This window comes from Ictidomys tridecemlineatus, chromosome 12, assembly GCF_052094955.1.
Source record: "Ictidomys tridecemlineatus isolate mIctTri1 chromosome 12, mIctTri1.hap1, whole genome shotgun sequence".
Classification (NCBI taxonomy): Eukaryota; Metazoa; Chordata; class Mammalia; order Rodentia; family Sciuridae; genus Ictidomys; species Ictidomys tridecemlineatus.
The window spans coordinates 41570609-41584900 of record NC_135488.1 but is presented as its reverse complement, the minus strand read 5'-3'; the positions used below and the strand labels follow the sequence as shown (position 1 = coordinate 41584900).

The 14292-nt window shown below is 47.1% G+C and overlaps 1 protein-coding gene across 4 annotated transcripts in view; it reads right to left on the bottom strand.

Moving 5' to 3' along the window:
- Nucleotides 1-14292, bottom strand: part of Fhl2 (four and a half LIM domains 2) — a 71821-nt gene that overhangs the window by 17205 nt on the left and 40324 nt on the right. For all 4 annotated transcript variants that reach the window (XM_078028730.1, XM_040270821.2, XM_021719952.3 and 1 more), the window contains exon 2: nucleotides 10390-10569. In XM_078028730.1, coding sequence (XP_077884856.1) covers nucleotides 10390-10545 — 156 coding nt within the window. In that variant the 5' untranslated portion in view covers nucleotides 10546-10569. The remainder of the gene's footprint in view (nucleotides 1-10389; nucleotides 10570-14292) is intronic.

Genomic DNA, 14292 nt, shown 5'->3' with positions numbered 1-14292 from the left:
GTGTGTGTGTGTGTGTGAGAGAGAGAGAGAGACAGAGAGAGAGAGACAGAGAGAGAGACAGATGCTTTCAAAAAATAGATTTTCTTTAAGTATTTCCTGTAACAAAGACCATCAGAAAATGGACCATGGTGGTCACAGGCAAGGCAGGGAATCCCATGTTGGGACACACAGAGATGGAACCCTCCAAGGGCAGGCCCTGGGTTAGCTGGTGGGAGGATGTCAGGAGAGGCTTCCCTGTAGGTGCCCCCAGTTGTGCATGAAAGGTCCTGGATGCAGCAAGCTGGGTGAGGCAGGATGGAGAAGGGATTCCCGGCAGAAAAAGAGCATGCATGACAATGACAAGCCATGAATGACACGCTGGGCTACAGAGACCAGCCAGGGTGAGGTGACAGGTTTATCTACAGGGTCACTGGACACATGGCTTCCTCTCTTTTGTCAGTGGAGTGTCCATCTGTCCTGAAGGCTGTGGAGAGGGAAATGTTAAGACTGGCTGTGGCAGGCGGCTAAGGGAGGGGGGAAGGAGGGGACAGGAGATGCAGGGGCTGCCTCGGGCTGCCTCTGCAGGAGACTCTCGAGCAGGGTAGAGATGGGAAAGGCACAGCCAAGCACTGTAGTCAAGATGAGGAGAAAGGAGCCCAGGAGAGGAAACTGTGTTGACCCTGCACTGCCCTTGGCCTTGTCTGAGGAATCCTAAGATGTCCTTGGACATTTGCCCTTTTACAATGGCACACGGCAACAATTTTGACACTCAGCTGTACCCGTCCACTGCTGTCTTCATGGGTCTGTCCAGCCCTGCCCCACACCACCATCCATTTATTAACAAGGCAGAAGCCAAATTTCAGGCCGCCGCCTGGTTCCCCGGCCCGCTTCCAGGTCTCAAGTATCTCGCCCAGCCCGTGGGAGGACTGCTCACACAGATGGCCATCAAGAATCGTCTTCCCCCGACGGCTCTGTTCCCGACGCAGTCAAGCCTGGGGTGACGCCAAGTGTGGGATGTGAAAACATCTCTCGGATTTGATTAGCAAGTCCTAAGCCACCAACTGCACTCAGAACCCAAACCAGAACAAACAGTTCTCTTTTGCTAAAATACCAGTGTGTGCACTTGTGTGTGTGTGTGTTTTCCCAGAACTTCAGATCAAACTAAAGCCATTTGATTTGGTGATCTCTTTGCACATTTTTTTTCTTCGTTCAAGGAATGTAGAAAAGTGTGTGTGTGTTGATACACTTTGAAGACAGTCAGGTCTAAGACCTCAACGGTGAGGGGCGAGCTTGGTGTTGGTCCCTCCTGAGGGTCCCTGTTGGCGGCTTACTTCCTGGGACAGCTACAGGTAGAATCACTGCTGATGCAGGAAGAGGAGTGAAGGTGAGGCAAGGTCAAATTTTCTCAAAGCAGAACTGGAGGCTTTGTTCTCAGGAGAGAATCAATTTGGGGTCTTAGTGGGTTCTCTGAGATAGGTACTGCCTCTCGGAGGTCCAGAGGGAGATCTTACTGAAATGCCTCGGTGCTTTCCAGTCTGTGTGAACCTCACCTGCAGGACATGTGTACAGGGTGGGGTGGGGGCAGCGCAGCTTTTGCATTTTTAGCCTAAAATATTGTCAGAAAGTCTGCAGAAAAAATTATGTGGGCTTTATTGGTTTTTCGATCAATAAAATAAAGTACAAACTGCTTTCATTTGTGTTGATGTGTTCATATGTGAAGTCATCATGAATAGCAAAGCTCACAATCTATAATTACACATCCTAATCACTCAGGATTAGGAACGGCCTCCGCTCTCTCCCGGCATGTGTCCCATCTTCAAGGAGGAATTTGAGGGGCTGGGGTGAAGCACGTTGATAGAGGAAAGAAAAAATTCCGAAACAAAACCTCAGATATTTGAGATACTGTTGATGGTAATTTGATTATGTTGCACATTTCAGGCACCAATCAGCCCTGCAAGGTGAGTATTATTGCTAAAGCTTAGAGAAGTCCATTATGTTTTCTAAAGTCACACAGCTAGTGTGTAGAATATATAGCTGAGCTAGGCTAATGCAAAAGATGTTTTTTCTTTCTTTTTTTTTTTTTTTTTTTTTTTAGCTAACCATACCAGCTGGAATCCTGTTCAGACTTATGCTGCTCTTTGCTTTAAAAAAATGTACTGTGTACACCAGGCACAGAGGCGCATGCTTGTAATACCAGCAGTTTGGGAGGTTGAGGTAGGAGGATCGAAAGTTCAAAGCCAGCCTCAGCTACTTAGTGAGGCCCTAAGCAACTCATCAAGACCCTGTCTCTAAATAAAATATAAAAAGGGCTGGGAATGTGGCTCAGTGTTTAACCACCCAGCATTCAATCCCTGGTACAAAAAAAAAAAATGTACTGTGTGGATACAGTGGAAAAAATTCAGAGCCCACCAAACCTTATGTCATTTAAGACTGTGTCCAAATGAACCAATTCAGCATTGCTTCTGCTTGGATTTTGAATAAAGAATTTGAACAAACCACTTAGAGTCCTGTCCACCGAGAACACTAATCAGCCTAATTTGGGTTGAGTTTTGTTTTGTTTTTAAATAATGCTGTCACTATTACAATGCTGATTGTGGAATACATGCATTAAAAACTTCAATTTCATATGGAAAAGGGCATAATGGCTCCCTAAAAAATTACAAACAGAATTACCATTACCATTTTGGTTTTATAATCAAAAGAAGTGAAAGTGGGGTCTCATAGAGATATTCATGGATCCAGATCAGGACAGCATAATTCACAATAGCCAAATGTAGATGCAACCAAACATCCACTGATGGATGAAGGGCTGAGCTAAATGTGGAATATCCATGCAGTGGAGTTTCATTCAGTGTTAGAAAGGAAGGCATCCTGCCCCCTGCTGCAACATGAACTTTGAGGACATGGTGGTAAGTGGCATAACACAAATACGTACGACCTCCCTTACGGAGATAAGGAGTCGAGGGAATAGACCCAGACAGTAGAATGTTGGTCATCAGAGACAAAGGGGGACTGAGGATTGGTGTGAAGTGGGTACAGACTTCCAGTTCTGGAGATAGAAAGTCCTGGGGATGGTGGTGATGGTGGTTCAGGGTAAGTACCACTCTCCTGAGCCGCACACTCAAACACGGTTCAGATGGCAAACTCTATGCTGTGTGTGTTTTGTCATCACTCAAAAGACTAAGTCTGTTTGGATGATTCCATTCCACGTGTCCAGTGCCTGTATGGGCAAGAAGCCCTCAGCGTCACTCCCTGGTCGTTAACTCAATGGTTCTAGAACCACACTGCCTAAATTCAAATCCGCCATCATGCACCCGCCTGACTGGGAAAGTCATTGAACGCCTCTCAACCTCAGTTTCTCACCTGTAAAACAGAAATCACGTAGCAACTATTGGCTGCAACAGTGGAATGAGTCAGTACAGGTAAAGCATTTATATAGCAATTGCTCAATGGTGTCAGATTAAGCCATCACTCAGACCATAACAATGAAAACAGTCGCCTCACAGTGTCGCTTTCTGCAATTACATTTCCTTATAGAGTATTAAAAATCAGAATATCTGCCATTTAAACACCCCCATGCTCTTCACTCTACCACTCAACTTTTGTATTGTGCTTTTTGATTCTCCTTGGCTCCTTTGGATGTAAAATGACGTTTCTGAGTTTGCCTTACCTATCTGGAGCCATACAATAACCCTATGAAATAAAGGCTTCATTCTTTTACATAAGAAAATTTAACGTAATGATACGAAAATAAGCTATGTTTTCTGCAACATTCCCAGTGCCCTTCTGCCTTGGTTGACCCAACAGAACTAAACTGGGTTCCTGTTTTTCACCTGGCACGTCAGCCCCTTTCCAAGTGGGTCTCACCTTGTTCCAGCCTCCTCTATCTCACTGCCATGCCCTCCCCTTCTCCTGGGGCTCAGCTGTCTAACTCAGCCCATCTCTCACCTGACTGTGAAGCGTCGGACCAGGTCGATAGGGCTGCAGGGCAGCCATGAACCGCCCTGGCCCACAGAGCACCGAGAGAACCTGTACCTCTCTTTCCAAATCACACTCAAGGCCACACCTCCCTCCTTGTGCTATCAACAGTTCCTGCCGGGCTCCTCCGGGGGCTCTCAGTCTGTGCTCTTCAGCCTGGGCTCAGTTAATAAACTCATATCACAGCTTCTTCCTGGACAGTTAGGTGAGCAGGAAGCAGGAAGTGAGCAAAGACGTTAAGGCAACAGGAAGGTCACTGAATACTGCCAGTTTTGACTTCTCAAAGCACGAGGAGGCTTTCGGCCAGTGTGGTATTCTCTGAGTCTCAGTGGGGACTCAGGGCTGCAGCCCCAGGACTCCCTGGACCTTAGAGACCAATTGGAAAATGCCACCCAGTGGTGGAGAAGCTAGATTATAGTGGGCCAGGCTCCTGCCTCAGCTGGTATCATCACCATGGTCCACTCACCACCTGAAAGGACCTGGGGCCAGGGGACCCTCTTCATCTCTCTCACAGCTCCAAATAGAGTTTTAGTGTAGTTATTAGCACCATGCTAGTCTGGTCTAGTTATTTTGTCTAATTAATTTTGCTTTTTTTTTTTTCCACAGAATAATCAGCCCTTGGTATCTCTGGATTCTCAATCCTTGGATTCAACCAACCACAAATTGAAAAGTTCTTTTTTTTTTTTTTTTTTTTTAATAATTGCACCCGACCTTTTTCTTGGCTATTCCCTAAACAACAGAATACAAAACTCTTTACATAGCATTTACATTGTACAAAGTAGTCTAAGTAACCTGGAGGTGATTCAAAGCTCATGGGAGGATGTGCACAGGTAAAAGGAGAATACCACACCATTTTATCCAAGAGACCTAAGCACCTGCAAATATCCAAGGGAGGGTCCTGGCGGCAAACCCCGGTGGATTCCAAGGGACACTGTCCTGTATGTGAAGTGCAAAAATGAATGCAAGAGGTAGAGCTGAGATGCTGAGACACGAGGTTAAGAAACAACGACTTGGGTTTGGGGGTGGAGCTCAGCTGTAGAGTGCAAGGATCTGGGTTCAGTCCTCAGCACCATGCGAAGGGGAAGGGAAGGGAAGGAAGGAAGAAAAAGAAAGATCTTTTATACTTCCCAGAAAAAAATATCAAAGATAATCTTGTATTCACAGAAATGTCATAAATTGCAGTAAAATTCCTTTCAGATTTTATATTTTTCCATGTCAGAAACATTCCTGACATGGGATGTGCTTGTTGGTGGCTGCACAGTTGTCCTGGTGGCTGAGCCCAGGGGTTGAGTGAGTGGCCTGGAGGGATCCTGGACCTCCAGCCAGGGGTGGGGATGGGGTTCTGACTGCAGACAGATGCCCCGGCCCCTTGTCCACTCCTGCCCCTAGGCTGGGAGAAATCTGGTCACTGATTCCCCAAAGCAACCATTTCTTGAATCCATACAGTTTTGGTTTGTGAATGGATTCTTGTCTCCATGAGGCCCAGCATTTTGAAAGGATGACCTAGGCTTTAGATTGTCAGGTGATTACGTTTCCAACCATATATTCTTTCGATTCCTTACAAAGTCTGGAAGTGTGGGCTGGCATGTAGCTCAGTGGCAAAGCATCTACTTTGCATTCGCTAAGCCCTGAGTTCGACCCCCAGTTCCATAAAAATCACAAACAAACAAACAACAACAACAAAAAAAAAACCCCACCGCCCCCCCCAAAAAAAAGATAAAAAAAAAAGTCTGGACAAGAGCAGAAAGGACAGCACTGAGACTGACCGTTTCTGTCCCAAGTGCTCCACAGACGTTAACTCATCCAGTTCCCCTGACAGTCCTGTGAGATGGGTGACTCCTTTCACAGACGTGCAAACACAACCCTGAGCATCACGGCTTGTTTTAAGGTGGAACCAGATCTAAGCCCAGGCAGGAGTGGCCCAGGTCCTGCCCCAAACAATGCAGTTGCTGTGGACACTGCCCACCAGTACACTTGGCAGTTTCTGGGGACTTGTGCCCATCTGAATATCAATTTGATGTTTCCCATTTAATTGACTTAGTGAAACCTGACTTACTACCTGTTCTTAACTCCTGATACATGCTCTAGATCTCCCCCGCTCTCCATCACTTGCTTTTAGTTGACGATAGCTAACGCTTCTGAGCCCGGGAATGATGGGAACATGCCTAAGACTGGACTAAGTTTGATCCAATCAGTCTTCCCTTTGCCTCAGCCATATAAATACATCCCCAAACCGTCTCCTGGGGCATAGTGATTTAGAACTTGCTCTACCTTCTCTACATGCTTAGCTGCTTTGCAAGTAAAACTCCCCTTTTGCAAAACTGTCCCTTTGAGTGATTGGCAGACTGCGTGGCAGGCAAAATGGCCCTGGTCCTGCAACCCTAGGAAGCAGGACATCAGAGTTGTAGAAACAAGCATCCCCTTTCCTGCCACAGCAACAGCGCCACCTGGAGGAACTCAGGGGAAAGGTGAAGGCCTTTCATTGACTGTCACTTGGCAGAAGCCAGGCACCTCCTCTTCGCAGGACTAACCACACGTGACCTGAGAGCCATGGCCCGAGGCTGCAGGGGGCAGGCAGCTAGCGAGCATCTGTATTCAAGTTCTGTCTCATCTACTTCCAAATCCCATAGTCCTGGGTGAGATCCTCAACTCTGAATCTCCGTGACTTCTCCATTACATGGAGTGAGAAAAGCCCCTACCCCACAGAGGCATCAGGAGGAATCTGATCTTGCAACGAGAGCATCTCCAGATACCTGGATCATGCAACATGCGGGAAGCGGAAACCCCAAACGCTCGTTTTAGATCTGCAGATGTCTTTTTGCTCATTATTTTTTTCTCTTCCCAGCACCCTCTAAGGCACATGGGGTAATGGTAGCCTGTCCCATTTCACAGCTTGCAGACATGTTGAAAGTTCAATCTGAGACGGGAGTGTGGCCCAGGTTTCGTTGAAAGTCACCAACTTGTTAAATGCATGGTACTCCAGAGTTATTGGCGAGCCTACCTTTTCTTAGGTTCTAGAATTTCTGAAGCCAGAACTTAAGTAGACCCCAAACCAATCTGTCATCCATCTACAAAATATATTTTGCCAGTACCAGTCTCCGAGAAAAAAATTTCAGGAAGGGTGTAATGTCAGAGGATCATGAAATTTTATTCGTATTGCTTCCTCTCAACTATGCCCCTGGCCAGTGGAACTTTTCCAAATCAATGATTTTACCCTTTGAGATCACAGCATTTCCTCAGAGTAACGTAACAGAATTAAGGAATGTAGCTGAGTGACTGCGTAGCAAAAATATTCAAGTAAGCTAACCATGGGAGTGGTCCTCGAGTCTTGTCTCTCTCATTGAAAAGTCAGTCGATACCCTCAAAATGATCCAAATTCCCGTACACTTGCCAATATTTTAAAGTTGTCTTCAGAGAGGGTTGAGCGAGGCCTTCAGGGGCCATGCTATTTTAGGACAAGAGGGTGGCTACCAGATCCACCCACTCACTCAGTTGCTCCGTCAAGTGAGTACCCTTTCTGCTCGGACATGTGGCCTGAATTCCTGAAATAACAACATTTTTTTCCCTATCATTGCTTCCTCCATAAAGTCAACGGCATAATTATTTTTGAAAGGCAAGCAAACCACCACAAATATGCAAAAACTCCCCAAATGGCAAGGTCTGACTTCAACTCAACATCTCTTCTCGTTCCAAAACGTAGAAAAATCACACCGTGTGACCCCACATATCTAAAGACATCCATCTGGGTTGAAAAGTTCAGCATGATTAACTCCTGACTTGAGCCCTGCTGACTTTGGCCCCATTCAAAGGACTCTTGTTTGTTTGCTCTTAGGAGAGAGGTCTCTGGAAGAATGGCTGGTTTTAGAGTCTTTTCAGTGAATGACACCAGAGACATGCTAAGCGATGTCTGTTCTGTTTGTACCTCAGCCACTGGTCAAAGACGATCAGCCCCAAATATTCAGACTCTTTCCTTTAAACTGGAGTGTCCCTTTGTCAGAATGACATGTGGACCTCTCGTCGAATTCAGTGTGTCTTTTCGAGGTAAGACTTTCATGAAATGGTTTTGTTTTTCTCTGCCTGGTAATTTATTCTCCAAACATTACTAATGTTTCCATCACGCAAACTGATGAGAGAGAGAGGGCGAGGCAGTGTGTGGGAAGGGACAGACCACTCAAAGCATAGGAAAAGAGGGAAAAGTGGAAGTTTGAGGTTTATGACATCACAGGTGCTGTTGGGAATGCTGGGGCTTTGTGTCTACATCAGTGACCCGAAGAAGCAGGCATCTGATTCCATTTTATGGATGTGGAGAAGAGCACCCGGGAGTCAAGTCAATGGATCAAGTTCACACATCTGGTGAGACACTGACCATGGAATGGAGCCAGGCAGTCTGACATCTGCACTCTTACCCTTGGCCTACTAAATCAATCAAAAGACACTGCTAGAGGGTGGTTAGATGTCCCCCAAAGACCTATGCATTCAAGGCTTGGCCCCTAGGCTGGTACTTTGGGGAGGTGTGAATACACTTTGTGTACAGCCAGAGATATGAAAAACTGTGCTCTTTATGTGTAATAAGAACTGTAATGCATTCCACTGTCATATATAAATTTTAAAAAATTAACTGAAGGAAAGCAGTCCTGAGGGTCATGGGGCTGTACTCTTGAAGGGGTTGAGGGACCCTGGCCCCTTCCCCTGCCCTGTTCTGCTTCCTGACTCAGGATGTGAGTGGTTTTGCTTTGTCAGACGTCCTCACCACGTTGTCCTGCTTTGCCACAGGCCTAAAAGCCGTGGATCCTCCCAATCACAAACCAAAATAAACCTCATCCTACAAGATATTGTGTCCTCCTGATGGGCAGCTGATCAGTTCGGGGACCAAGAACACTCATCAGGTACAGCGAGACACTCACCAGGCAGAAGTCGGGAGAGAGAGATACCCGATTTTTGACCAGCCAGGTGGGCTGTCTTGGCTCCCGGTGGTCACACCTCTGAATGCCGTCCAGTTTGTGCTGTGTGACACTCGGCATGCCAGTCCTGTTCTGAAGCCAACAGCCATGTGGCCACAGCTCGACTTGGCGCAGCTGATGTCACACATCTTTCATTTCTGCTCAGGGCACAAGTCTTTTTCTATACCAGATGGAAATCATCCCTCAGCTGTCACTGAGTACCTCGCAAGAGAATCAGTGGTGCAGCCCTGACTACTGTCTGTCCTAGGAATGATGTGATAAAAAAATAAATACAAGAAGTATGCACTAGGTGTGCCAGGATGATCCAACAGCAAAAAGCCCAAGCCAATCCACAGCAGCCAGGTACTGATATTTACAACCACGGAGCAGAGGGGTGAAAACCCCCAAAGAACACAGAGCAATGAGAGCAGAAAAGACAAGATAGCATACCACCAACCTCCCTGGAGTCAAGCGCACTGGGAATTCCCTGAGAGATCCCCAAAGGGTCCCATTTTGTAACCAGTTCTGTGGCTCTCCAGATGGCAGCCCCTGAATAGCTTTTCAAGGTGTTTGAGCCGTGAATTTTCAGCTCAAAGATGTCAGAGATCTTAGAGACCCGGACGGTCCCTGCGACAGTCTGGATCTGAAATATTCCCCAAAGGCCCATTTGTCCAAGGCTTGGTCCCCAGCTGGTGCTCTTGGGCCTCAGCAAGAACGCAAAAGCAACAGAGCCAGCAGATCAGGGACTGAGACTTCTGAAACCAGGAGCCCAGATAAACCTTCCCGTAAGTTGTTTATCTCAGCTATTTCGTCACAGTAACAGAAAGGTGAGTAACGGACTCGCAGGGTCTCCTTCCGCGTCCTAGTCTGCACTAAGGGGAATCTGTCGAGAAGCACAGGCCAGCACGGATGTCCAGAGATCTCTATTGAACCATGCCATTCATGGGAAGCTGATAATTCCTTATGTGAAAGCCTTTTCCCATTTAAAACAAATAAACAAATCCTGTCCTCCCACTAGAAGAAGAGGAACCCATAATATCCCAGGACTTTGGAGCTTTTTATGTGTGCATTTACCTAGGAACCACTCCGGATCACTCACGTACATACTCATTCATCAAATATTTACCGAGCAGCAACTGCTCCCTGTTAGTCATCAGGAGACAGACAGAAGCAAGAGCAGCCTGAAGGAAGTTATGCTACCGGTACCGGCGGGCAGGTGGTGGTTAGATAAGGATACTAATAACTAGAACAGGAAAAGTGTACTTGGGACATCAAGCACAGGTCCTGCGAAGGCACTAACCAAAAGCAGGTGGGCAGAGACCAAATCATGGAACAAGAGGCACCGAAAAGCAACTTGGGAGCGGGAGTGTCCATGGCCATCAGAGGGGTCAGAAAGGGTGATAAGGCTCAGGATTTAGGCACAAACTGTGCAGAAAGCTCCTGGATTTGGGGGTGCACAGAGAGCCCAAGAGAGCTCCCAGCAGGTGGGTACCTTGCAGTCGCAGCCGATGGGCTTCCCGCACTCTTCACACGTGTTGGCGTAGAGCGCCTCAAAGCAGGCCACACAGTGGGGGTTCTCCTCCCGCAGGATGTACTTCTTCCCAAAGAGAGACTCATGGCAGTGGTGGCAATCAAAGCGCTCTGTCATGTTGACACCCGGCTTCTCAAAAGCCTACAAAACACAGAGAGAACCCAGGCATCAGTAGGCACTCTCCACGGGCCATGCACACAAAGCCGTCACCTGGCCCCCGTCGTCTTCCTCTTTAGCCAACCGGTGGCTCTTTTCTCTGGGTTCATCACCAAATGTCACCTTTCAGTGCTCAGAATTTTCAATTATAAGCTTTTTTAATTAGTTGGGGCCAGTTTTGTGTTTGAGCGTATCCCACTTCTTTGACAGTACCGATCATGGTTGACTGCATCAGAATGTCGGGTCCGAGTTGGCACCAGAGTCCCCATCTGGTTCGGCCGCGGGCATGCTTGCAACATGTGACCCCACCATACCTCTTCCTTTCTCTCTGCCCCCAAAATAGAAAGGCAGGCATAGAAACAATATGCCTATTTCTATTAAAAGACTTTCCACGAGCTCCCCTTTATGATTCGCCCATGTGAATAGGAAGAAATCTCAGCAGAATAAGGGAGGGATATCTGGGGGAATCTGTGACTGGACTCCAGGAGAGTGCTGCCCTTGACCTGGATGTTGCATTGGGAGGCACAAAGGGCCCAAGGACACAAGAAACTGCCAATGTCCCTCAGGGGGAGCTGTTTCTCCCAGATGCAAAGCCAGTCCTCCTGCAGCTGTTCAGGTACCCAGAGGGCAGGAGAACAAGACTGGCCCAGAGGATAGCACAGAGTGGGAAATGCAGTGACTGCGGTCAGCGGCTCTCCTGGAGCCTTGCAAAGAGGAACAACAGTGTGTCTCCTGGAAGACACGTTGTTTTATTTTTCCAGGATCAGTATACAGTGTGCAGAATAGAAAGAGAAAAAGGTGGGGGCAGTCGGGGCGGGAGGGGGGCAGTGTTCCTCCTCCCCTCCCCTCCTTGTTCGGCCATTGCTAGAAAATGGTGTTAAAATTACACCAGATAGAAAAGGTCTCCTATAGGAACACTTGCTGTGGACATTAAAATACAGTTGATTTTCTATAAGATTTTTTTTTTAAGCAGTAAATCATTTGCTAAGAAGTGAACATTTCTTTCCCCCTTGGCCATGCAACTCTGAGCCAACTCAATTCAATTTCCAGTCATTTCCAGCCCTTTGAGGGTGAAATCCCAGAATTAGATTCTCTGACCCAAATGAAATATTGCTGCTTGTGGGTTTGCGATTACAGCAAATTTGATAGTGTTTATTAATTTTATCCTCTTGTGTATACAAGGTCCTGACAGCGGTAAGCAGAGATGTGAACATCTTTCAAGCATCCTTACTTGGTTTTATCTGTGTTCATAGTATACTTTCCTTCCAAGAGAATTAAACACACAGCTGGATACATGTGGCAAGATCCACCCCTCTAAATCACTCTTCCTGGGGTTAAAGAAAACATCGTCTGGACACTCTTGTGATAACATCACAAGATGAGGCTCTGGAGCATTTGGATTATTGTTCTGAAACCCAGCATCTGAATAGCCTCTGTGCTGAGGCATTCTGAGGTTGCAACAGCTATGCTGGAAGATGGTGTGATGCTTTCCTGTAATTCTCCAGTTATTGGCCCCGAGAGAACTGCCCCTTATTCCATCCCAATCCGGAGCCAACCTTCCAACATATACATTTTTCCAATAAAGGCTGCCATTTAGTTGTGGAACGAGAGGATTTGTTTGTCTATTCTGTTCACCCAAGTAGAAGAATAATGATTTGGGAATTTGTAAGAAGAACAATGAAGAAAGAGAGAACTGATTATAAATCATGGAATTTTAAAACCTGAAAACAACTCCTGACATTATCTTTGGACAACTCCCTCATTTTAGGGCTGGGAAAACTGGAGCCCAGGAGTTTTGGGGAAAAAAAAGGGAAGCCTCCAGGGTTCTCCTCAGTAGCCATCTAACTTTGAGAAAACAAATGGCTGATCTGAATGGAAAGTGAGTCCCTGTGGGTTTGGACGAGCACCAGGACGCCATCTGCAGACCATACAACCGTCTCTATGAGGCACGGTCTTTGTCTGCACCCAGTGAGAAGCACCTGCTTCCCTCCAAGGCCAAGTGTGGCAGGTGTGTTTTACACCTCCTGTGATTGTGTAGGTCCAGTACAGAAGAGCATCTAAGGGTGCAACCTCTGAGAATAATTCAGGCGCCTCGTCTGCTCCAGTTATGACTGAGGCTATCCTGTGACAACTGCCATCGCCTCTGACATGGACTTCCATAGTAAGATGCCCTTGACTTCCCAAGGTCCTCTGAAGAATTTCCAAATAATCATAAGAAGTACAAACCCCCAGAGTCAGGATAAATAGTCCGTAGACGAATGCGAAAAAGCTCAGAGCTTCCCTTCTGTCATGGAGGGTTGAACCCATTCCTCTTTTAATCACGAGACCAAATAGAATATTCTTTTTAGTTTTGTTTTTGGTGCTGGGGATTGAACCCGGAACCTCACACATGCTCTACCACTGAGCAACATCCCCAGCCCCATCATGTTTTCTAAAAAATGAAATAAAATGTGTTTTAAAAGTTACACCATCAATCCTGAACCCTCTTTTCATGGGAAAAGTGTCTTACATTAGAAGTCTGCTTTGACTTTGCATTTTTCAGTCCTATGAAACACCCAGCTGTTCATTCACTCACTCAAGAAACACTGGCTGACCTGGGATCACGTGTCAGATGTCACACAAAGTGCTGGAGGACAAAGATGAGCAATGTACTGGCCTCTCCCTCAGGAACTGATGGTTTAGACGGGAAAAGTACCATTTTACAAATTGCAAGGTTCAACAGCAGGAGCTCAATGGAGATGAACAGGTATCGCGGGAACACAGAGCAGTCTTCCCTGGGAGGCCCAACTGGGCCTGGAGGAGGGGCACCTATACTGGCAAGGGGTGGGCCAGGTGATGCTACAGGTCAAGGGGTGGAGTAGGCCAAGCGGTGGAAATGAGAAGTGGTGTAGGGTGAGCACATCGGGAAGACAGGAGATCCAGCTGGCAGGGGTGACAAAAGGCTCAGCGTGAAGACCATCAAAGCCAAGGCAGGGCCTGAGTGCCTTGTTGGTGGACTTGGCTAAGATGTTCCCTGTGGGCAATAGGTGTGCATGTGACCGCCTCCATCCTGCACACAGCTAGGGGCGAGGCAGGCCTCATTAAGTGTCCATTGCCTGGAAGCCTGGCCTTGCTATGTAAGGTGGGGGAGACAAACCCAAGGGAATAACTCTTAAAAAATGATTTCATGTTGTCAGAGTCCAGGTGCGAATCTTCAAGTCCAGGTAGGACGTCTTGATTTCATAGGGATTATTAAGCCTAACTGCGCAATCCACTTACCCTCTGTGAACTCCGTACACCTCCTGACAGGTTAGAAAGAATTCCTGCCCATTACCTGGTACACAGGAATGCTGATGGGATTAAGCAGGGGCATGCAGGCAGACACCTGAACATGTGGTGTGACTGCTGACTTGTTATTCTCCTGAATAAGATCCAAATTACAGTGTCCCCGAGTTCCTATCCCTTCCCATTCTCTGATGTCATTCCCCCGCCTTGGGCTCTGAACCACACCAGGCTATTTGAAAAAGCTGTATCTTAGGATCCTGACTTGAGTTCAGGCCAAGTTACCTGCACTGGGCGGGGCAGGGACCAGGTACAGCTTGCAGGTCTGGGGCTGACCTGGCAAGGGAGGGCTTTGATCTCCACATCCCTTGTCAGCCAAACTTCCAGCCAGTTACAAGAATAAGGTTCAGAGAGCCACGGAGCAGGGATGCCCGGGCTTAACAACTA